At 33.9% G+C, this 26,173-nt stretch overlaps 1 protein-coding gene across 1 annotated transcript; it reads left to right on the top strand.

Annotated features, from left to right (window-relative positions):
- LOC111514881 (uncharacterized) lies at positions 1-21,827 on the top strand. The gene is made up of 3 exons (XM_074186247.1): positions 1-1,088; positions 1,152-1,391; positions 20,619-21,827. The coding sequence occupies exons 2-3, from the start codon at positions 1,383-1,385 to the stop codon at positions 21,327-21,329; spliced, it is 720 nt and encodes a 239-aa protein (XP_074042348.1). The 5' UTR covers positions 1-1,088; positions 1,152-1,382; the 3' UTR covers positions 21,330-21,827.
- The last annotated feature ends 4,346 nt before the right edge of the window (positions 21,828-26,173 follow it).

The raw sequence follows: 26,173 nt of genomic DNA, 5'->3' as shown, positions 1-26,173 counted from the left end.
TGTGTGTGTGTGTGTGGGTGAGAATGCACGGTACAGGGTTTCATCATGTGCTTGTCTATGTACAAACATACGTCTGCATACTTCGAAGATCCTTCAAGTAATGAATGTTCCATCGGTGTGAGCCCACCAAGTTAGTAGTGGTGTGACGTCACAGCATCATCCGTCCAACGGTAAGAGAGCAAGATGTTCACTCCACGACGTGTGGCTGAGTAATGCGTATTCATCGGTCTGCCCTCACCTCTCCCGAAGCGATGAAGATTGTGACGTAACGCATCGCTCTAGCCCCGCTATCGATGGTGACACCACGGCAGCCGAGGACCGTCTGCCTAACGTCTACCCTCTACGAGAGCGCAACGACCACTGCCTCTTCGTTATCGCATTCAGTTGGGAGGTAATCTTGGCGCATGTAGTTGAGAAGTGGGGTTGGCTATGACGTCTTGACGGGTCGTATCAGAGTGTATTTAAGAAGCGGACGAGTGTTGGTTATGTCAGTTTACAACAAGTGAGTTAGTGAGAACTATTATATAAAATGTATTCCTGTGACTGTGGTAAATCTTTCACTCGTAGTGATAATCTTCGTTGGCATCAGCTCCAGAGTTGCCAAGGAGGACCTGCTGTGAAACGGATGAGAGTGGACAATGCAACACCAATGTAAACTTGCAATTGCTGTAATGTGACAATTCCTATGACGCAAGTGAACTCTCACCGAAGAACCATGAGTCATAAAAATAATGCATGTGTTCAATTGTCTGAAGGTGTTCAAATTATAACGAATGCATTCAATTGCCGCATTGCTACGTACAGGGTTGAGAGTTCGATTGTATCCACTGACTACATGTCATTTTTCAATGAGATTAGGCAGAAGGTCATTGAATTACTGGAATCGGCCACCAGGATCCATAAAAGCATCAAGGTGAATATGGAAGTTTTTGGGACTTATATTCTTCAGACTCAAGATTCGAGGGACACGAAGTCATTTAATTCCCAAAATAAAGTAGTGGACCAATCTTCAGATTTGAATGCTGTTTTTGATGGATTCCGTGATGTAATTGTGGCTCAAACGACTGAATTCCAGGAACGTGACTCAGGTATTAATTTTTTTGTAAATTCCAACGAGAGCGAGTAGTAATATTTATTTTTTTGTAATTTAGGTTGGACTTGTGAAAAAATACTATTTCTCGAAGTCAATATTAATAAATACAGTCCACTGGGAGGACGTTCATATGTGAAGCTGCCTGAATGCATTGAATGGAGGAAAGCTGTCGTGAATGTTCGTAACGAAGATCAACACTGTTTTGCTTGGGCTATAACATCAGCATTATATCCTGCAAATGGTAGAGTGTCCGAAGTTACGTCATATCCACATTTTTCCAATGTTTTAGATGTCACAGGTATGGATTTTCCGGTTAAAGTTAATAATAAGAGTATTGAAAGATATGAAGATAGGAATGATATTTCAATTAATGTTTACGGTTTAGAGAGTAAATTTGATAAGGGTAATGTGAAGTATGATGTGATAGGTCCATTGCGATACTCACAGAGAAGACTCCGGAGACATGTCAATTTGTTACTTATAACTGATGACTCCGGCAATAGTCACTATTGTTGGATCAAAGATCTTTCAAGATTAGTTTCTAGTCAACTATCAGCTCATGATCACAAAAAATATTTTTGTGATGGATGTTTGATATATTTTTCCAGCGAGTGATTGCTTTCACGTCATGAGATGAATGATTGTCATCTCGTTAGTATAACAACACCAACCACCAATTTCAAGATCAATAAATATGGTCGGATGGTTGCGGAAAATAAATTAATGTTTGAAAATTTTGAGAGACAAATGAGGGTACCATTTGTAGTATATGCTGATTTTTAATCAGTACTTGAACCGATTCACGTGAATGAGCCAAATCCAGAAAGTTCATACACGATTAAAACATTCAAACATGCTCCATATTCATTTGCTTATCTGATAAAATGTTCATATAATGATGATTTGTCAAAATTTGTTACATATAGGGGTGTAGATGCAGCTCAGAAATTTGTGAGTAGCATTGAAGATGATTTGAAAAAGATACATGAAACTCATCTTAGATACCCTATACCAATGGATACACAAACCCTCGAAGAAGAGGAACAATTTGCTGCAGCCGGAACTTGTGGTATATGTAATAAACCATTTATTGATGGTGAAGTCGAAGTTAGAGATCATTGTCATGTTACAGGAAAGAAAAGATCACATGCCGCTCATTCCAAATGTTATTTGAATTTCAAAATCCCTAACTTTGTACCTATTATTTTCCACAATTTGAGCGGCTATGATTGCCATTTATTCATAAAAGAATTGTATAGGAATAAAGAGAAAGTTGATGTCATCTCACAAACGAAAGAGAAATACATATCTTTCACTAAGCATCTCTTCACACACACCTATATCGATAAAGATGGTAAGGTTGAGAAGAAATATCTCAAAATGAGATTTATTGATAGTTATAAATTTATGACTAATTCGTTGGAGAAGTTGGGTGCTAACTTGACCTCTGATCAATGTTTGGAGATGCATAAACATTTCCCACAAATTGAGAGGCAGATAGGTGTATTTCCATATAGCTTCGTTGATGACATTGACAAATTGAATTATCCATCAAAAAATCAGTTTTATGACAAACTCATTTGTGAACACATATCAGAAAATGATTATGATAGGGCTAGAAATGTGTGGAATTTATTCGAGTGTCAGAATTTGGGTGAATACTCTGATTTGTATTTGAAGTCGGATGTATTGCTATTATGTGATGTTTTTGAAAACTTTCGCACTACAAGTTTGGAGGTTTATAATTTAGATCCAGCACATTATTACACTGCACCTGGATTATCTTGGGATGCTATGTTGAAGTATGCGAATATTGAATTGGAATTACTAACTGACATTGATATGATTCACTTTTTTCAAAAAGGTATACGAGGTGGAATTAGTCAGTGTAGTGAGAGGAAACATATAGCAAATAATAATTTTTTACCAAATTATAATCCCAATGAACCTTCCACATTCATTACATATTTAGATGCAACGAATCTATACGGTCATAGCATGTCACAACCTCTACCAACAAGTGAATTTACATGGTTGACACCTAATGAAATTCTTAACCTTGATGTGATGAATGTGAGTTCTGATAGTCCGTATGGGTATGTGTTTGAAGTGGACATTCATTATCTACAAGAGTTGCATGATGAACATTCTGATCTTCCATTTTTAGTTGAAAAATTAATACCACCTCGTACACAATCGAAAAATTCCCAAATTGATTCCAAATTTGAATGATAAACTACGCCTATGGCATACGTAGTATGAGTCGTGCCAAAGTGAGCTCCCTAAAGATTATTAAATATCTAAGTTAAAATAGCCGCTGGAATTTCCAAAATTTGACAGTAGGATAGACAACACAAATTACATAAGTAACTATAGTTTCCATAATGGTAATAACACGTGAAGTTCGAGAAGAAATTGAAAACGCAGTTTCTCAAGCTGTAAGTAAGTGCTTGAAATCGGATACATTCGTAAAAACTATCACAAACAACGTAGCCGCTGCCGTTATAAAAACACTTGAGAGCAAAATGGTTTTGTTGGAAAGTTCAGTGGCGGAGCTGAGAGAAGAATTGAAAGAGACAAACCAGCAACACGAAAATAAAGCCAAAACATTGGAAAAATTATTAAAACAGGAAAAAATTGAAAATACAAAAATGAAGGAGGTGGTTGATAGATTGGATCAAGCAAGTCGCTCTAATTGTTTGAGAATATTCAACATGAGTGAGAAAAATAAAGAAAATACTAGAGATGAAATCATAGAAATGATAAACTCTGAAATGAACATGAACATCACCACGAATGAAATAATTATTTGCTATAGAGTTGGAAGAAAAAATGACAGCAAACACAGAGGAATCTATCTCAAAGTGATTAATGATGAGATAAAGCAACAAATTTATTCGAAAAAGAAACTTCTGAAGGGCTCAGGAATAATAATACGCGAAGACCTAACCAAAACAAGGGTTGAACTTCTCAACGAAGCAGTCTCCAAATTCGGAATGAAGCAAGTATGGACTGATTCCGGAAAAATATATCTGAACGTCAACGATAGGGTCACAATGATTAGATGTAAAATGGACTTAGAAAAAATAGAATAAACTTCGTAGTCCAAAATGTTTAATATTAAGCAAATAGTATATATTCCTTTTTTATCTAATAGATACGCCGTAATTAGAATTTTATCTTTATGTTTTCATGTATATAATTTCTTCAGTTTTGAACATATATTTCATTAGGGGGCCTCACTTGCCTCTCCAATTTGTATTATAGAGTGATGCTCTGGTTATCCAATCAAGGAATTGGATAACCAAACCATAGAGACTGAAATATGTGAAAATTTCCAAAATTACTTCGAAAAGAGATTGGATAATGAAACTCACACTTCGGGAGTGATACATTTTAATATACGGGATCTACGAAAGCATATGGATGAGCTACTTGTATATATACAAATGGCTAAAGAATCACTGGATATAATTGTCTTATCAGAAACAAGAACAATTGAATCGGTAAGTAACTTCACAATTCCAAACTATACTCAATATTATAACGAATCAAATATAAATAAATGCGATGGGGTCATGATATATATCAAAAACCACATATCGGCAGATGTAACAGTAGTGCAAATAAATGACAGTCGTTTCCTAAGAGCTACTTTCACCATAAACCATCTTTCAAAGCCAATCAAAATGGGATTGACAACATATTACAGACCACCAGCAACAAACAACTCACAATATACTGACGACTTGGAAAACTACCTTTCCACCTTAAACAAACAAAATATTGAAATATATTTAGGTGACATAAACATAAATTTATTAAATATTCACAATAATGATACGAAAAACTACTTAAACATTTTAAGTTTGAACGATTTTATTTCTTATATAAACAAACCAACTAGAGTAACTGAAGATACGAATTCCGCTATTGATCATATTTTCATAAGACGAGAAAGTTGTTTTGAAGAAAATATTTCTATTTCACCGATAATATTTTGTACAGATATGACAGACCATTTCACTCCATTTGTATGCTTCACTTTCACAGAAACTAAAAGACATAAAGACGATCATAATAAAATAAATAAAACAATAAACCATAAAAAACTGAACACTTTACTTTCAAAAGAAACATGGGAAAGTGTCTTGTCAGAAACGGACCCTCAAAAAAGCTACGACATATTCATAAGTAAACTTGAAGATCACATAAGAACATCTACATCTGAACAAATAATGAGAAAAAATATATCAGTTATCAAAATCAAACCCTGGATTACTACAGGCCTGGTGAACTCCATAAAGTATCGCGATAATTTGAAAAAAAAATTACTGAAAGAATTTTCAACAGTTTTAGAATCGGAATATAGAAGATACAGAAATAAATTGAACACTCTGTTAAAGAAAACAAAAAACGATTATTACAAATCTCAAATAAATGATGCAGGTACCAACTTTAAAAAAATCTGGAATATAATAAATAATATACGAGGTGAAGATAAAAAAAAAATATTGAAAACAATGACATCATACTAGAAAACAACATAACCATTAGTAATAATGCAACAAAATCGAACGAATTCAATAAATTCTTTGTCGGTATAGGTAAAAACATGAGCCAAAAAATACCAGAGACAAACTTACCCGAAAACTTTTTATGCGATATGAAAATTAATCAATCAATATTTTTGGAACCTACAACTAACAACGAAATTGTTATGATAATTGCAAATCTAAAAAATAACTCCGCACCAGGACCCGATAAAATAAATTCGAAGACTTTGAAATCAATTCATACCTACATTTTAGTCCCCCTTGTCCATATCATCAATCAAACATTCTCAACGAGCGACATACCTTGGCAATGGAAAATCAGCAATGTGACACCAATTTTCAAAGCAGGAAATAAATCCCAAATTAACAATTATAGACCTATATCTGTCATAAATACACTAGCCAAAATTTTTGAACAATGTGTCAAGAAAAGACTATTAAATTTTCTGTATAAACATCAAATAATAACTGACAGCCAATTTGGATTCGTGAAAAATTCAAACACTGAGAATGCCATAATGGATTTTCTCGAAACCACTGTGAAGGCCATGGACAGGCCAACCAAATGCTTGGCCGTTTTCCTGGACCTGGCCAAGGCCTTCGATACAGTTGATCACGAACTATTATTAAAAAAATTGAATAACTATGGTATTCGAAGCAATGCTTTGGCTTTGATGAAGAACTACCTATCAAATCGAATCCAACGAGTGAAAATTGGAAATAAAATAAGTGACGAACTGATTGTACAAACTGGTATACCACAGGGGACAGTTTTGGGGCCAATACTTTTTCTCATTTACATTAACAGTATAACAAAAATTAACAATTTCGAAGGTGATATAATATGCTATGCCGATGATACTGCTCTAATTTTCACGGGAACATCTTGGAATGAAATAAGGGAGACAGTAGAAACAAATTTACAAAAAATATACATGTGGTTGAATAATTCTAAACTATCACTGAATGTAAATAAGACAAAGTATCTAACCTTCTCCCCTACACGTCGTGATCAACCCAAAAACTACGAAATGAAAATGCATATACCGCTCTGTGATAATCAAGGTAGTTGTAACTGTCAGACCATAGAACATACTACATCTATAAAATACCTCGGAGTTATACTAGATCAGCACCTAAAATGGACAGAACATATCAACTTTGTTACAAAAAGGCTCAGAGTATTAATGCACACATTTCATGAACTACGTGACATACTATCAAAAAAAAATCTTATAATACTCTATAACTCTCTCGTCGAATCTATAATAAAATATTGTATTCCTGCTTGGGGTGCAACATTCAAAAATGCTATCAGCCCGTTACAAACTGCCCAAAACATTCTAATAAAAATCATCTTTAAAAAAAATAAACTATTTTCAACAAGAGAGTTATATCGAGAAACCAACATGTTAAATATTCATTCGCTATACGCTTATCACTGCCTAATAAGAATGTTCTATAAACGAGCAGATTTTGCGCAGACATTCAAAAATGCTATTAGCCCGTTACAAACTGCCCAAAACATTCTATTAAAAATCATCTTTAAAAAAAATAAACTATTTTCAACAAGAGAGTTATATCGAGAAACCAACATGTTAAATATTCATTCGCTATACGCTTATCACTGCCTAATAAGAATGTTCTATAAACGAGCAGATTTTGCGCAGACACATTCAAGAGAAACTCGTTCAAAAATGAACCAGGACGTAAAAATTGAATTCTTCAACAAAACAGTCACCCAAAATTCTTTCTTCTTTCATGGTCCAAAAATATTTAACATCTTACCAAAAAATATAAAAGATATTACATCCTTCAAACGATTCAAAAAAGAAGCAAAAAAGTATGTATATAATCATCCAGAAAAATTTGCAATTTTATAATGTAATAAATACTTACATTTAATTGTTCCTATATATTGTGTATCTAGGCTCTTCACATACACTACCGGAAACTTACAATAATACCACACCAAGTTTGAGGTTAGGTTATACCCCAATCGAAATGTTCAAATTGTCCAGTCTCTTTCGAATGCTAATTTTGGAAATTTAAAATGATATGTATATATATGTATAATCATAAATAAGGTAAGTGAACTGCATATGCCATCTGAATACAATTACATAAGACATACAATTGTACGAATGACATGCTGATTTAGACATCACAAAACAGGCTATAATAGCCTAGCGTGAGTCTAATTCAGTGAGTCATTAAAAAAAAAATATTGAACTGACCTATGTTAGTAAACTTGAGAATTCAATGAAAAACTTGAGATCGGTTTTTTATGGCTAGAAGCTATATGAAAATGATTTTTTGAAATTTTTATCTGATATTCTTCGGAAAATTGTTATAAACAAATGCTTTGTGTGTGTATAGATGCTGAATTCTGCCATTTGTTAGGATAGGTTAGTATGTCTTGTACTGAGAATAGTTATTATTATATCAAAAAATACAGTGCTACCATTTCTTGGATTTTCGGTCCAATTCATAAATTGATTTCAATATATCCAACTTGTCTACATAACCCATATGTTTATTGTACTCAACTTCCATAGAAGGACAATCAATGCGGTGCGTGGAACCATCTTTCTGCTTTCGATTTGTTCCAGCATTTTGACTAGGATCTAAATAGTTACTTAGAAAACGAACATTTTTGCGATCCATCCATTTGAGATAAGATAAACCATCTTTAGTAACTCGCCATTCAGAATCTCCCCGTTTCATATGTTTGCCTCGCGGATATCAGTGGGTAAATCTCTTCTTCCTAGTCTAACTGTACCATTAGCATATATGAATTCACTCTGTAATTTTTTTCTGAAGAGGCACATAATTGAAATAGTTGTCGAAAAATATTCGATGGCCTTTTTCCACCAATGTTCGTGTCAAATCGTATATGACTCGAACGCCTAAATCTTTTTCAGCTGAATTACCTCCTTTTCCTGTATAGATTTGGAACTGACAAGCAAATCCAGACTCATCAGCACGAACCCATACTTTATAACCACGTTTGATGGGTTTCTGAGGCATATATTGTTTTAGGCTGCTGCGACCCTTGAAGCGAATCATAGATTCATCTATGGACTGATTCATTGATGGTTTATAAGTGGATTGAAATGTTTCAGAAAGTTTATCTATCATTGGTCTCAGTTTGTATAACTTACGAAGTAAGGAGTTACCTAAAGGCTGACTTTCGACCAAAAGAGGTCAGATGTCAATCTTGCTGAAGTGCCCATCAGTAAGTTGAGGACCGCTCGGAGAGCGGGGGTGGATGGGGTGGGGTAGTAGGTTCTCCTCGCTAAATAGCTGGGGGGGAAGCTTCTACTTCAGGACACCCAACCCGGAAGGGGGCATGGGGGGGGGCATACAGAATTGTCGTTCAAGTGCAAGTGCGGTAGTAACCAATCAAAACGATCTCTTGGCAACACCGAACTAATGAAATTATCTCTCAGAACTATACTAGAAGACCAGAAGTCACGGTAACTAGGAAGCTTCTTTATTCCCATCAATAAGTTTATCGCAAAAAATTTCTGCATTTCTTTATAATTTGTAGGAATAAAGGCTGATGTGTTTCCATATTTTTGAAGGGCATATAAATTAGTGTGGAATACAATATGCTCAATTAAATTTGAAGGAAAAACTGCTAAAAATATGTCCAATGGAGATTCCAAATTTTTCTCGACATTCGGACCTACTTCTCTAGTGAAATCTTTGATAATTTCTGGGCAATTTTCAACATTTGCAGTCCAAATTGTACTCTTCGCTAATTCATTTTGTCTTACAATGGAAAGCGGTATATCATCCTCACTGTCCCAAACATTTTCATTATGAGAATTGTCTATATCCATTGGCAAATTCATTATATCAAATAAGTTATCAGAATTGTTAGATAAAACTGGAACCTCTTCTTCATTTTCACTTACGTCCCCTAATTCAGATTCGACATCTGACGGTACTTCTTCAATCATTATGAAAAGATCATCAGCATTCAGTCGTTCTAATTCTTCGATAGAGAAAAGATTTTTCTGACCTGAAAAAAAAGTCCGTATTTCCTAGTGGTTTCGCCACAAAACCAACAAATTGTTTACGAGAAAAAGACAATAAACACCTAAAAACTCTTGTGATAATTATTACTGACAATTATCAACTATAGAGAAAATAACTATGTAGATACATACTTGCCATTATACCATATAATATAAAAAAACGTTCTTGAAAACTATCCAACACACCACCACGTGGTATCGAACAACACAATCAGTACTGCACATGAATACACATGTTACAGTAAAATAATTTTTCACTGCCAATCAAAGGAAGCATGGTACATCACGTGATATCGCTTGGTTTCACCGGATGCGCGGGGATAGAGGGGCGGTCTAAGCAATGAAGCCCATCGCCAAGAGCGCGACCCGAACGCGTGACCGCAGACGTCGTTGACGGTTGTGTTAGTTTTGCGAATTTTTAAAGTATAAATATAAATAACTAGCTGTTGCCCACCGTTATATTAACTTATAGCAAAAACTACTGAACCAAGAATCTTGAAATATACAGGTAGGTTCTTTGTATAGCGTAAATAAGCATCAAGAAAGGGAATCAGAAATTTCCACCCCCAAGGGGAAAAATAGGGGTTCATAGATTGCATTGAATTTAGTCAGGTTTGAAGTTGAAAACCTGATGTTTTGGGTTAATAAAAAAATATTGTAACTATTTGTTTAAAATGGTCTGTCACGAAATTTAATGTGACAAACCCAATTATACGCGGACGAAGCCGCGGGCAACAACTAGTAAAAAAATAATTGTTTTTTCCAAAGGAACCAATGTATCACCGAGAGATAGCACTAAGTTGTTGGGTATTCGTCTGGAAGAAAAGTATATAGACCAAATTTGATTAAAAATTTCCAAATACCTATTCATGCTTAGAAAACTGAAACATTCTCAGTTTGAATGCTTCAACATCACATTATGCATTTTGTTTCATTCTCAGTTATTATATCTCACAACTTTCTGGGATAATAGTGCTCATTCTAATAAAGTATTTCTGATGCAGAAAAGGGCAATAAGCATTATCTCTGGTGCAGGACACAGATATTCATGTAAACATGTTTCCATATAGTAACAGATTTTTCTTTTCATATCTTATACAAATCTGAATGTTTTCAAATGTTTGTTGAGGATATCTTCAAGACATCTTTTTTCACATATCTTCAAGATATCCAGTAAAAGATATATCAAAGAAATGTGTTTGGTTATATATGGTTCGTTGATTAAATCATCTACCGTTTAGGAATAAGTGTCAAGTTTTTGTTCAGCTTTGAAAGGCTGGATTTATCCGGGATTTTGTTATAATACTCGTATAGTATCAAAACTGGGTAAGATTCATATGATATATTTGATAATTTTGAGAATCTGGAATCTGCTTGAATCTTCGTTATTCCAATAAAGGTGTTACACTCAATTTCAAGAGTCATTAGAGTTTTAGTTTATTAACTCAGTTTTAACATTTTTCCAGGACTGGTAATTGTCACTTATGAAGGTTCAGAAAGTATTACAAGTCATAAGTTCGTTTCTATATAATGCACTTTTTGATTTTGACTGAAAATTAGAGATCTCTGACAGTTGTTTGGAATGCTTTTGGGGCTTCTGAAAATTTGGGCTTCACAGATTGAATTTTGGTTAATCGGGTGAGCGAATATTTAGTAACACAATTGAGTTCTGTGCATTAAAGTTTTACCCACAAATGATCAGATGATTAATGAATGAATAATGTTCAATGTGATTGAATCTGTATAGAAAGAAAGCTTCCCATGAGTTTTGTTTTCACTTGATTCATACTTATGATGCACTGTTTGGAACCTTTGGTGTAGTAATGAATATTACTGGAGTTCCTCTTCAACAGGAAGATTAATCTTCCTCTTGAAGATGATCATTTTGTGATCGAAACACGTGTCGAGGTGTTGAAAATAACGATTTGGTGTTGGGGAAAAAACTCCTGTAATATTGATCTATCCTAATCATTTATGTCCATTATTGACTGTTCTCTAACATTAATGTCCTCATTAGAAATTAAATGGATAGCAGTTAAACCGAAAACCGGATATTCGACCAATCTTGTAGCCGGATATTTGGCCGCCATATATTTTTTTAAGGACAAAACACAAGCACCACAGAAAAATCCTTCAGGTGCTCTCAGAGCGGTCCTGTGCGAACGTAGCGATTCACATTGGATTTGAATCGCTGGAGATTAAATCCATTTACAAAAATGTTCTCAGGAAATGTATTCCACATAAACGCAGTTCTCCGGATGAAAGAGTTTTTAAACAGTGAAGTTCGAGTTGTACTGGGTTGAACCTTAACACGATGAGCAGCCACAGTCCGTTGCGAATTTCTGATAAAGCAAGCAATGTATCCCTAATTATCTGATTGTGAAGTTCTTTGCTTTCATTTATCCTAAGTTTGCAGCTGTTGCGAGCATTAACAAACCTAGTTCGGTTTTCGGCACTGGGATTTTTGCGCCACTGCCGGTAGGTGAGATTTTTGAAGGCCTCAGCTTGCTCGCAATTTTCGTTGAACCAAGGTTTGCCGTTAGAAGGTCGTCTCATTGAAAACGGAATATATGCATCCTTGAATGATAGAATACCTTCCGTGACTTCAGAAGCACAAGGTGATGGATCTTTAGAGCTGAAACAAACATCTAGCCAGGGAAATTTCGGAATGGTCTTGAATATCCTCTCATTCAGCTGATCTGTAATGCCAAACTTTGCACGGCCTAGATTGTTGCCCAACATTTATTGATAATTCACTGAAATGAGTTTGTGGTCACAATGGAGACCTTAAGGTGACTGTAAATTTCTGGATTGCTTGTTAGGTATAGATCATGACCATCACGGTCAGGACTCCTGGTTGGCTTATTTATAATCTGAGTAAGTCCGCTGCTTATTGAAAAGCCTCAGCTTCGCGACCTTGTCCGTCGTTGATATTCAAAAATTTGAGCTATTCAATAATGTGGACATTGAAGTCACCGAATATGGAAATTTCGGCACTGGGATGATTGATTTGCAGAAAGTCAATGGTGTTTGCAAGTGGAGAGAGTAGTGCCCTATATTGTGTATCGCTAGGTGGTCGATAAACGCAGCATATGAATTTGGTGATCTTCTGTGATATTATTTTGAACCACATAACACCAAAGTTTCGGGGTTTCAGAATTTCCTCTCGTTGAAAGGAGAGATGGCTTCTGAACGATTGCCTAGACGCGCACGAACGATTGGATATATATCTTTCAGCTCCTAGCAGCAGTGTGTATAGCGAAAGCCTTTTTTCTGAAGCTGGCCTTATTTACGAATACAAGCGAAACCGCTTAGTACCTCATAAGGCAGATAAATTGATATTCATTCACCATAATTTTCTCTTAGTGCAGTATGAGTACTAATTCATTTTCCAAGTTGTAGAATTATTATGTGATTACTGATTGTATTTCTCAAGTGATACTAACAGAGTAAAGCAATTAATTACCTAAAAAAATTTTTTTTTCATTCGGCATTCGGCCGGATAAGTCTGATACCGGATAGTTATCAAATATCCGTTTCATCTCTAAGTTGCATTAAATTTTTGAATAAACGATGTAGTAAGGGATATTTGGTTTTTTAATGAATTCTCTAATTGATGTTCGTCTTCATTTAGCCTGTCTAAACAGTCTAAATTTCCCGTCAGATTTGAAAATCGATCCAGTTATGCCAATGAGCCAATGGCGGTACCTTTTGGCGTTAAGGACAATTTCTGGAAATTGCATATGTTTAGATTTCGAGATTTGTGTGAGCAAGCTGATAGGCTTGCTCCTCTATATTGCAATGTATTTTTGTTGACTAGCAGAGTCCATTTATCGTCAGGGAGAACAATATTACCAGTGGCGTAGCTATCTTGGGTGGCACCCGGTGCGGAAGTTGGTGGTGTCACCCCATCGAAAGTAAAAAGCAATACATTTTATATGATGAAGGTCATGGATCATTTATTATTATCATATTATTCAATATTATAATATTGAAAAAATAACAAAACACAATAATAAGTAAGACAGAAAAAGGAATTATTATACAATTAAAATTTCTTCTTTCTAGCTTTGACAGCTGCAAACTCAGCAATAACTTCATCAAAATTTATATTTTGTATTGCCTCGTGTTCGATGGCTAATATACCAAGATTGCTAAGCCGCGATTGGGTCATTGTTGCCTGCAAATAATTTTTTATTAATTTTAATTTACTGAAACTCATCTCACATGAAGCTACGGACACGCAAACCGTCATGAACAATTTCAGTGCAATCATAAGATTTAGAAGAGATTCTGTAAAATCCCATTCTACAATGAATCTAGAGACGCCCAATCAGCAACCGTAACATCAGCGGCTTTTAAGTGTCTTCGCAGTCTTGGTATCTCCAAAAGTAATTCGGTTTCTGAGACCTCATCATAAAAATCAGTAAATTTAGATGTATCTAATTTCAGTTCTTCAGTAGTCGCCAAAAGCAAAGCATTAGTTTGTACGATCTCGTAAAATGAAGCTACATCTTGAAGAGACTTTGATCTTGTTTGGAGTTCAACTCTGAATCGGTCAAGACATTCTAACATATGTTTCTGAAGTTCCTCTTTCAGTGCGAGTCCTGCAACTCTGGCCATCTCGCCAACCATCCGTTTTTTATGCCGAAGTCGTTTTTCTGTTGGAATATCGTAGTCCTCTGATTTTTTCGTTGCAATGTCTATTGCCTCTTACATAATGGGATCCGGTTTTTCTTCGATATAGAAACGAAGTGCTTTTACTGCACGGTAATGAGCACTCCAACGCGTTGTTGAGAGTCTTTTAACAGATAATTTGCTGTTTCATAAGCACTTCCCAACGGCTAGTGGAGGCGAAAAAAAAAAGTAAAAATCGTCTCTACCCTTCTAAAAAATGTAACGCATGATACATTTTGGGCAAATGAATGTTGACCACACAAATTAATCGAGTAATCAATACAACCAATAAAAATTGCTTTATTGTTTTAATAATGAACTGTACTCCTCCGTGCACACCGCTCATAACAGCAGCATTTTCATAGCCTTGGGAACGATACATGATATCTAAATCGTCTGTCTGAAGCTTGTCAAGAATTTCATCGCTTATATCAACAGCTTTTTTTCCTTGCAAAGGAAAAATCCAATGAATGCTTCTTTGACTTCCACTTTCCTATTTTCAATTTTCACATAATGTATCACTTCAAACATTTGGTCAATATGTAAAATGTCAGGTGTGCTATTAAACATAATACCAAAATATTTCGCTGATTTAATTTCGTTGACAAGCTTAGTTTTCACATGGTTTGATAGAACATTAATGAATTCATTCTGTATATCTGGTGACAAATATGATACTTTTGAAGTTTTATTTTTCTCCAATTCCATCATGTATTCTTTCAACACTACATCATACTTTGACAATAGTTTTACTAATTTCAAAAAATTGCTTTCATTTTTAGAGTCTTGTTCTTCATCATGTCCACGAAACGCCAAGTTTTGTTTAGCCAGAAATAAAGTTATATCCAGTAATCTACTTGTGATGTACTGTTTGGAACCTTTGGTGTAGTAATGAATATTACTGGAGTTTTTTCCCAACACCAAATCGTTATTTTTACACCTCGACACGTGTTTCGATCACCAAGTGATCATCTTCAAGAGGAAGATAAAACCCATAATCTAGTCAAAAGATGCTTGCACTTGTTTTTCTGTATTCATCAATTGCAAAGCTGCATCACCTATTGTTTTATTCAATTTTAGTCTCATTTCTAAAGTTTTCAATTTCTCAAGATTTTCTAGATGTTCATTTGAACATTCGTGGTCAGCTACTCTCGGATTTAATTTCCACCACTTTTGATATCCAGTCGTAAATGTTCCCGCATTGGTATTATTGGCCATAGCAAATAAACGACAACAGAAACAGAACAGGTTATTAGAGGTGAGGGAATAAACCATCCTTGATCGTAGGATTTTTTCACCACTAGGCATAATTTCATAAAACCAATATTTTGAGAGATGACGAGCGTCACCTTTTAATTTGGTTCCGTGACGAGAAACAGTGGCAAATGGTCCTTCATTGTTTTGGAAGTATTCACTTCTTTTTTTTATTATTTCAATGCGAACATTGTAAGAAACAGGATTACTCCATTCTGACACATTATTCAATTGAGGAAATGGTTCATTGGTAGCAATAATAGTACTGCTACTATTATTTTCAGCATCTTCTTCGTTTGTGTTAATTAATTCTGTACTGTCAATTTTGCTTCCTGAAGATGAGCTGATATTATCTAAATCATCTCTTGCATTTGCATCAAAGTGAAAATCAGTTTCTTTTGATGAGCTTGGGCTGTCATCAGTTTTTGTAACATAAATCGATCCAGACATACTCTAAGCTACATCCAATCTAGCCTGTTTGGCTTTCCTTTGCTGAAATCCACTATTTCTTTTGGATGTATGCACTCCCCGGGACATTTTTCACTTGATGTTTGTTTCATACATTAAAACAAAAAGCTAGTTGTTATGGTCTATAATGTGAGAGTATTTTCTCATTAACTAGTTAAGCAATATGAAACGAATTTACTAAAAACTTTATTGAAAAAATTAGAAAATAATTAATTAGACTAATTAGTAAAATTATTCGAATAACAAGATTAGTAAATTCATTTATGGTGCCAATCCATACGCACTCACGCAAAAATGACAGATATGAAATTAGCCATTTTTACATAGTCCTATAGGTTTCGTCCATAGAAGTACTAGGAAATTAATTTAATTATGAAATTATCTTACCTGTAAAATATTCGATATGAATCAATAAATATTTTTAATCTTCACAAAACAGCATTTAAAGTTTCTAAAATATATATTTTCCTTTTTCTATCACTATAGAATAATACACGTTTAACAATTCACGCCAACCAAACACAACACACTTCACTAAGCGAATGAGAAATGTTGCAACTGAGACGTCAAAGATCGGGATTATGGAACGGGGAATCCTGCACGACAGCATCATGCTCTTTTGCGGAAATCCCCGAATTATACATAGAGCTGAGCTAGTGCTAGCGGAGAAATTCCCGAAAAAGAAATTTTTGTGCTAGCGATTTTTTGTTTGTTTGTACATTGTTCTTAAAGTTGAGAGACCGGGTGGATGTCACCCCAAAAAAAAGGTGACACCTGGTGAAAAAAAGTGAAAGATTGAACATATATTGGATACATGACTTTGTTTTTATGCCACATATTTCCAACATAAAAAATTATTTACATACTTAAAAAAGAGAAATGAAATAATGCATTCAACGTTTAAAGGGATTCTTTTCTATTTCCAACATTGGCAATTTCGGCCATTTGGCCATTTGGAAACATCGGTTATAGCTAATAAAGGACAATGAATCTGTTACCAGTATGAGACAAAGATGACATATTTCAGAGGCGTGCTGTTCTGTTCAGTTATGTTCCAAGTTCCGAGACATTCTGTGACATATAACTTTTGTGCACCTAACCTGTCTTCCTCTATATAAATAAATAACAAAACAACTGTTGTTCATGTGGCTTGTGGAGGTGGTATTCTATCTATAATTTATATTTTGCCTTAATTGTTGATTTATAAAGATAATTTTCCTTTTTTAAAGTAAAATAGGTAGGTACGTATAAATTATACAACTTATTTCGCAAAAATTTAAAACAACAGAAAAAATTATGCCAAGTTGATACAGTTTTTAAAAACAGATAAATATTTCACTTTATTTCTACTTTTTGCGAAATTGCTTGATACATAAGCATAATTAAAAAACAATATCAATGAAAAGTCAATGATTTATTCTTTACTTCACTTTTCAAACAGTTAAACTTTGATTTACTAATTACGAAAAATTACAACGAAATTAAACTAAGGGAAGGAATTATACGAAAGTAATTTCACATTTACTAAATATCTTTTATGAGGTATGAATTAACAAAATTACTTCAGAAATCAATTTAGATTTTGTTGCCTAGAAAACTAAACCGTAAAAAATTCTAACAAACATCTGTTAAAATAAAGTTATAATTTAAATTAAGAACACTAATTCATATCGAAACATATGCCTAAACCATATAAATACCAATAGAAATACAAAATGAAAAGTCACATTTCGGTGTGCTTTCCACCACGTTCAATGCAATCAATTGTCTTTTTTAAAACATCTTCAACTGCATTCTTTATACTACGGGGTTTTGTGCTTACAACACCATCTCCAATAACTGCCTCTAAATGGTTTATATCTCGAAAAGGTCTTTGCATATACACCTTTTGTTTTGAGTAACCCCACAAGAAGAAATCTAGTGTGGTTATATCAGGAGATCTAGGCGGCAAAAGTGTTCCATATTGTGACTGATTACTTTGCCCCTAAATATATGAATAGGTGCACCCTCACACTGATACCACACAACATTTCTTACTTGAAGTGGCATATTATCCAAAACTTCAGATAGTTCGGTATTCACAAAGTGTAGGTAGTCCGCAGAATATAAATTATGTCTGAAAAAGTTTGGTCCTATAATTTGATCGGTCTTTGATTGGTCTTAAACGAATATTGATCTCGACATTCGATTACGGAATGTGGGTTTTCTTTTGCCCACCACCTACAGTTTTGCGAGCTCACAACGCCATTTGAATAAAAGGTCGCTTCATCTGTCCATAAAATTTGATAAGGAAAATGATAAGTTTCTTCTTTTTCCCCTTGAAACCAAAAAGAAAAATACAAGCGCATATCGAAGTCCCTTTCTTTCAATGTATTGATGAATTTCGGATTATAAGGCGTAAATTTATTTTTGTGTAAAATACGTCGTACACTCTCTCGGTTAACATCTGTTCTATCTGCAATATCTTGAATACTTGTTTTTTTATGTTCTACGACATCCAAACATATTTCAAATTCCACTTCTTCAGTATGTCTAGAAGGCTGATGTGCTTTTCTAAAATTATTCTCAACCGAGCCAGTAGATTTAAACTTAGCTATTATCCTACTAACTGTTGACTGATGAATATTTCTTGCAGAATGTCTGGCATTGAAAATATCATCTACTTGTCGGTGACCGGTATTCTCGCCGCATATTAAAACGATTTCAATTTTCTCTTGAAGATTCAGCAATTTTAACAACACACTAGACAACGAATAAACTATTTTAAATCTAAAACTGATAAACACTATTTTGAGTTATTCAATAAAATATTTTGCTTATTCAGTTCAGTTCAATTGTTTCCACAGTACCCTCAGTTTAATTTCGTTGTAATTTTTCGTAATTAGTAAATCAAAGTTTAACTGTTTGAAAAGTGCAGTAAATAATAAATTATTGACTTTTCATTGATATTGCTTTTTAATTATGCTTATGAATCAAGCTATTTCGCAAAAAGTAGAAATAAAGTGAAATATTTATCTGTTTTTAAAAACTGTATCAACTTTGCATCATTTTTGGCATAATTTTTTCTGGTGTTTTAAATTTTTGCGAAATAAGTTGTATTTAGAATTGGAATTGGTAATAAAAATGCGTTGGAAAGATAAGTTAGGCATAAAGCACTAACTTTGTTGAGGTTTGGCTGAATTTGAGAAATCGGCAAATGTCAAATTTTCGAAAAACTGTAAAAAAACTAAATTTGTACTAGAGAGCTAAAAATTGGTATATGGGTAAAAAATGAAAAAACAATCATCTTTTTTCTTTACCGATTATCGAAATTTCGAGCAATAACTGCTTTTCTGAACATTTTTTGGAAAAAATGTCAAATTGGACAGGGAAGAAAAATAACTTGATCGGTCATATGCATGTCATTTGGCATCATTTTCAAAGCACAACCTAATGGAGATACCAAAAGTTGCTTGAAGAGATGAACAAAAAAAAACCCATTTGATTTATGTTGTGACACTGTATATATATATATATATATATATATATATATATATATATATATATATATATATATATATATATATATATATATATATATATATATATATATATATATATATATATATATTGATATATATATATATATATATATATATATATATTGAAACGAGAGAAAAGAAGTTCGAAAAAATAGCGCTCGTTAAAAATTCATGGAAATGAGAAATGAAAAATTGAAAGAAGTAGAAGCTACAATGTCTTTTTGACAATAAATTGAAACAAAACTACATCCTAGATGTAGTTGAGTTGAAAAAGCCTGATACATATATAATATTTTAGGTGCCTTTCAATTGTGTCACCTTTAATAGGGTTGTTTTCAGTAGTTTTTGTGCCTCTCGATCGTTGCGCCCGTTTTAGTTGTCCTGGTTAGTTAATGATCGATACATTTTTTAAACGAGTTGAATGCCAAATTTCCAGTTACTGAATTTTACTAGTTCGGACTTCCATTGTCCAATGATTCTAACATGATTCGAAATCTGAAAAAACAAATAAAATCAAAATGAATAGCTAAAAATAACGTGAAATGAAATAAAAATAAAATGAAAATGAGCAAAAAGTTGAAAATTCAACAATTAAAATTAAATCAAAACATTAAAACAGATTTCAAACTAAGTTACTAGTTTTGGTGCCTCTAGATCGATGCGCCCATGTTGTTTGTCCTGGTTGCCTTGCCCTGACACCGGCGCTGGCTTCTACTTACGTTAGTTCGCAACAAAATACCATTGGAAATCGCCTTCATCTTTGATATTCTAATGAGTTTCGTGTGATGAATATCATTATTTTATGCTAATAATATGAAAATATGATAATATTAAAAAAATAGTTCAGATGAAATTTATTTTGTGAATCATTTTGTAGATATAGAAATGAGAAAGTAACTTATTAATTTCGACTTTTTTTCGTAAATTTTCCAAGAAACCCCCTCCCACCTTCAAATTTGGTTAGTAAAGTATGTATTATCAATTGAATCCATTCATTTTTCAGAATTGCCAAGTATCTACTACCAAAATGTCTGAAGCCCGCACCAACAAACGTAACAACAATACATTCACTTGTGACATTTGCACAAAGACTTTCCGTATGAAATTCAATCTGAAGAGGCACTTATTAACCCATCAGACCCCAGCGAAAAAAATTAAGTTCGAATGCAAAGTATGCTTAAAAATATTCCTTCGCCATGACCATCTTGTTGAGCATGAGCAAATTCATTCGGAAGTAAAAGAAATTGCTTGTCCATACTGCCCGAAAAAGTTTTTTCGCCAACGTCAGTTGACGAGACACCAAGGCGTCCACAGGGACAAATTATCTTGCGAGCTGTGCTCCAAGAAATTTTCTCTGAAGGAAAACTTGACGGGCCACATGAAGCGAGCTCATGAAGACGGAAAGAACGTTATCGAAAAGGAAAAGCCGTTTGCTTGTACCATGTGTGATAAGGCATATATTCACTTGAGAAGCTTGAAGGCTCACCAGAGACGTTTGCATTTTGTACAGCTCAAAGAAGACACGGATGAGGAAGAACAAGAAGATGTAGAAGACGAAAAGAACGTTATCGAAAAGGAAAAGCCGTATGCTTGCACCGTGTGTGATAAGGCATATATTCACTTGAGAAGCTTGAAGGCTCACCAGAGACGTTTGCATTCTTTGCAGCTTAAAGGTGAAACTGATGAGGAAAAACAAGAAGATATAGAAGATTAACTCTCCCAATCAAATGTATGGAATTCATGTCTCAGATGAAGTACCTGGACCTAATTTTTGTATTAGAAGACTGTTTTATTTCGATGTATTTCATATGTTCGTTTTTGTATATTTGATATTCAAAGTATTGTAGGTACTTGAGAATAATTTTATTATATTATGGATTCTGATAGGTGTATTTCAGTAGTTTTTAATATGAAAACTAACATCAAATATGAATCTAAATGTTGAAAGTGATTTATGGTGGTGAGGCTAAGAAGAGGAATTTCGAAAAGTTGAACGATTTAGAATCTGAAAATTTGAAACAAAAAGTAATTGATTGTAATTTTCTCCTTCAATCTAGTTATACCTCCTCATATGATCGAGGATTGAATCGAAACATTTGTGTTCTTTTGCACAACTAACTTAATTTAGAGTCAATTAGGAACTTTAATTCAAGATCAAGTCTCAATAAATGATGAAACTACTTTTGACTATTCCTACCTTATGTGACACAAATATCCATACTCTCTGATTTCACTAATTTCTACTTAGGTACTTATAAATTGAAATGAACTTTTTAGCTTTAATATGCCAAACCCTGTGCGAGACGTATTTCACATTCCATAATCGAAAAAAATAAGAACGTCAAAAATTATCTATAAAAATGTACATAGACAATAATTATTGATAATTTAAATTTTATCAAAGTGTACAGGAATATAATTTCAAAGGGCAATAGTGTAGCTCACAAGTTGAAATACGTGTTCAATAGATATAATCTCAATAGAATCAAACGCCGAAGATATTTTGTATAGTAATGAAAATCAATTTAAAAATTTGAAAACTTCAAAGAATACAGTCCTGTTGGAGAAAAGTATTCATTTTGATTTTTCGAAAGGTTTTCGAAGTTTTTTTCCTTCTGTTTTTACAAATGGCAACATAAAATTTTGAATAATAGACTGGCCCAAACGAAGACCATAAGATCTATCAGAATCACTCCCGTTTATGTTGAGCGATTTTTTTTAGATTTTGGGTTCTGCATTCTTGATGACATTACTGTGATTTCAGAGAGATAACTAGTTCATGCAAGGAAAAAATTCATTAGGATGACGCAAAAAAAATATAAAAGAAAAACAGAGATTTAGGCTGGTCCGGTCGAAAATTCTCATCGAAACATTGAAATCTTCATGTAAAAGTAAAAAATATTCTTCCTTTGATTATTCTTCAAAATTGAAAATTATTACAAGAATAAAAAAATGATGTTGAAAAATATTCTTTCAACAAATATATTAATACCGAAACGAGTCCAGTAATAAACGTTGGATAAATTTTGCATGTGATTTGTTAACAAATCTTTTGTAAACATCGAGTATAGTATCTGGAAATTATGATTTCAAAAACATTATTTAATTTTTTATAATTGTTTTTTTATTTTTCTATTGTTTGAATGATTATTCATCCTTCAAGAGTCATACTTGACATTTTCTAACAGAATAACAAAATCATTTTTTATGATGGATTTAACTGCTTATGGGTTGAAAATTTTTAAGGAAACTATCATTTAATTTTTTCCGGAAGTAATTAAAATTCATGTAAAAACTATTGTTAAAATATTCCGGTTAAAACTATTGTTTTTATAATTTTCAATTTATTGATATTACACGATAGCGCCCTCTTGATTTGCCCAGAAACAAACTGATATTTTTTCATCTATTAAAGATATGATGGAGTACGTTGAGGTCGTTTTTATAAATGATTCGTACATTTCTGAAATGAGTTGAATGCCAAGTTTGTAGTTACTGTTGTTCAGTTGTTATAGCAACTTATTATTATTATCATTGCCATTTTCATATTGTTCATGATCATAACCTGTTAAATAATGTAAATATGGTAATGTATCTACTAAACAACTTTGTTAAGTGATTGGATTATCTGCCAATTTATTTTTTAAGCATCTTCATGTTATAATTCAGTTTCAAAAAATTACTTTTTATAAAATTTATTTGAAATGGTAAAACAGGTTTTATTACAGAAATTATACAATATTTTAAATCAAAGTTCAACTGTTGAGTGGTTAATCGTAGTCAACTATATTTCAATGTAGTTCTCTCTGTTCTATTATCAATCATTGGGTTAGGGTATGATTGGTATAAGGTGTAAACTGGCGGTTGAGTCAGAGGACATTTGAGTACAAATACCAAGTTGGGTTTGATTTGAAATGTTCCGAGTTCAATTATTTTAAAATATTGGGCTACTTTACCAGATTTTGGTGGAAGTGAAAGTTTATTCTTTCATAGATTTTGACAAATTTTCAGTAAAGCATTTACTGAATCTCACTAAATGACTAATCGATTAGGTGTTATGATTTATGAATGAATAATGTGCAATCGCGCAAATACATGTTGCAGATTAAGACAAGTGACTAGGTCAATACTTGAGTATTCAAGCAGTGATCAATGATAAAAAGTTTTTTGGATATATCTAACTCTTCGAACAAGTCCACTTTGAGAAAATTTTTCTTGTCAATTTTATGTGAAATTTTGGAATTTCTATTAGATCTAAAGTTGTGGTTGTGAATTTTTAGATGATTGCCTGATTCAGATTCATAAGGTATTTTCAAATATTCATTAATACGAGTAATGAGAGGTCTACAAGTTCTACCAATGTAAGATGCTGAACAATCAGAGCATCACATATCGACTTTAGGCTAATTAATTTTATACAAATCAAATTTTACAAATGTACTATGTCTTCATACTTATACCTGATGAGTAAGTACTCATCAACAATTTTCCAAACTTCATAACCTCAAAATTCAAATTTCAATTTTCACAAAACGTTATTTTCAATTAGAGTATTCACCTCTACGTGAGCATTGATGATGACGGAAGTCGAAAGCGCTTTGCGATAAAACTTTACAGTTATACACTTCTATAAAAAATTCTTCCATTCATTCATTACAATAAGTGTAGTCAACTTTCCAAATTCATACAATATTGTATTGATTTGAAAATGTCCTCATAGGACGAGACTGCAGTAACGTCAGTTTAAAATACAAGTGGTTTAGAAATTTAAGAAGTTTCCTTTCTCATTTTTCATGATGATCTCTCACCACGTAGAAACGGCTACATTCATCAATTTATATCGAAATTATTTGAAGGTATAAGACAACATATTCAATAAATTGTATACATCACATGTTAACGAAAATCAAAATCTACCCAATATTAAAACATTCAATCATCTTCCATCATTTCTTCGTGACAAAACACATAATTGAAAAGTGTCATTGATTCGTCGAAGAGTAAGTTACTGAATAGTATCGGGAAAATAACTATTAAAATTGTAGTATTTGAAGAAGAACTGAGACTGCTTATGCTGGATATGCTGACGGCAAGTGCATTAGTTTCTCATGCGCCTTGCGGTAGGCTCTGTACCTTGTGTCTGGAACCTCTATACCCATCAAGCGACTACGGTAGACTAATATATTGAAAACATAATCCTGGCAACATATTAGTCTACACAAGGTACAGAGACTGCCGCAAGGCGCCTGAGACACTAATGCACTTGTTGTCAGTATATCCGGGGAGGTGACCAACTCTTCCCTTGCTACTCGTGGGAACACATGTGAATACAATAAATAAAAAAAACAACCAATTCCGAGGCTGGACATAAATGCTCACCTCAATTTATGGTGGTGGCTGGGGATGAACAGAAATGTCCACCCCAATCTACCACTCAGAATGGGGCTGGACATATCAGATCACCTTGTGACGCAACACAAAGGTCAAGGCGTGAGCGCATTCGCAGCGCCGAGGCCAAAAAGGAGAAAGAGAGCAAAAGAGGTAGGAATGGCAGCAACTATAAGTGCACCCTCCTCCTCTTCCACTCCATCTCCAACAATAAGGGCACCTCCTGTGGCGGGCGCCACGAGCTCAGCCTTAAAAAAAAAGGCAAGGAACTGGCTGCCCCTGCAGGAAAGGGAGGGAACACGGAGGGAACACCAAGAAGGTTGAAGAAGCCGCGCAGCGACAGTAATATCGCTTCACCTTCCATAACATTCATGGAGGCCAAGGTTGCCATCATAGATGAGACTAACCTGTACGGTAAGGTTACCGCAGAACGAGAGAGTCTCATGAAAAAACAACTGTCGGAGGAGCTGGACAAGATCATCTTCTTCGCCTCCAGCAGCAACAACAAACCGCCCACGTTCAAGTCGTGGACACACTCCGGTGAAATCATCAGAGTAGTCTGCGACGACGACGTGACGCTAGAGAGGCTGAATAAAGCCACAATAAATTTTAAGCCGTGGGAGGAGGCATCACTTGCGGTTATCAGTGTGGATAAGCTCCCAAAGCTTACCAAAGCCTCGCTCTGGATCCCGGAGGATGTCCACAAGACGACATCCGGTGAAAAGGAGGGGGTGTTGGGTCGGCTGAAGGCGCAGAACCCTGACCTAACAGGTCAGGGTCAGATAACAAACTCATCATGGAGTTTAACTTTTCTGATGAATTTTTACTTATACGGACATTTTTAGAGAGAAATTAAAAATGTGCTATAAAAATTTTAACATGACTGGTGCAAAGTTTCAATCACTTGGCTATTTTCTTAAACAAACTTCAGTACCTTCAATTTTGGAAAAGCAGACACAACTCAAAAACTGCAATAAGTATTAATAAAATTACTAGAGTTGAAATTACATTAAAATTTTAATATTCAGTATTTACAGATTATTTTAAAACACTAACTAGGGCGGTAATGATGCTTAATCACGTTGAATAAAATTTTTAAGTAGGTCTTGACAAACAAAATGCATGCTATGGTAGTGTCAAGTTGTTGATTCACTTGTCAAATTTTTAACA

This window comes from Leptinotarsa decemlineata, unplaced genomic scaffold, assembly GCF_025532065.1.
Source record: "Leptinotarsa decemlineata unplaced genomic scaffold, Ldec_3_MD MMD2_tig00078422_RagTag_RagTag, whole genome shotgun sequence".
Taxonomy (NCBI): domain Eukaryota; kingdom Metazoa; phylum Arthropoda; class Insecta; order Coleoptera; family Chrysomelidae; genus Leptinotarsa; species Leptinotarsa decemlineata.
This window is presented reverse-complemented; position numbering and strand designations above follow the sequence as displayed.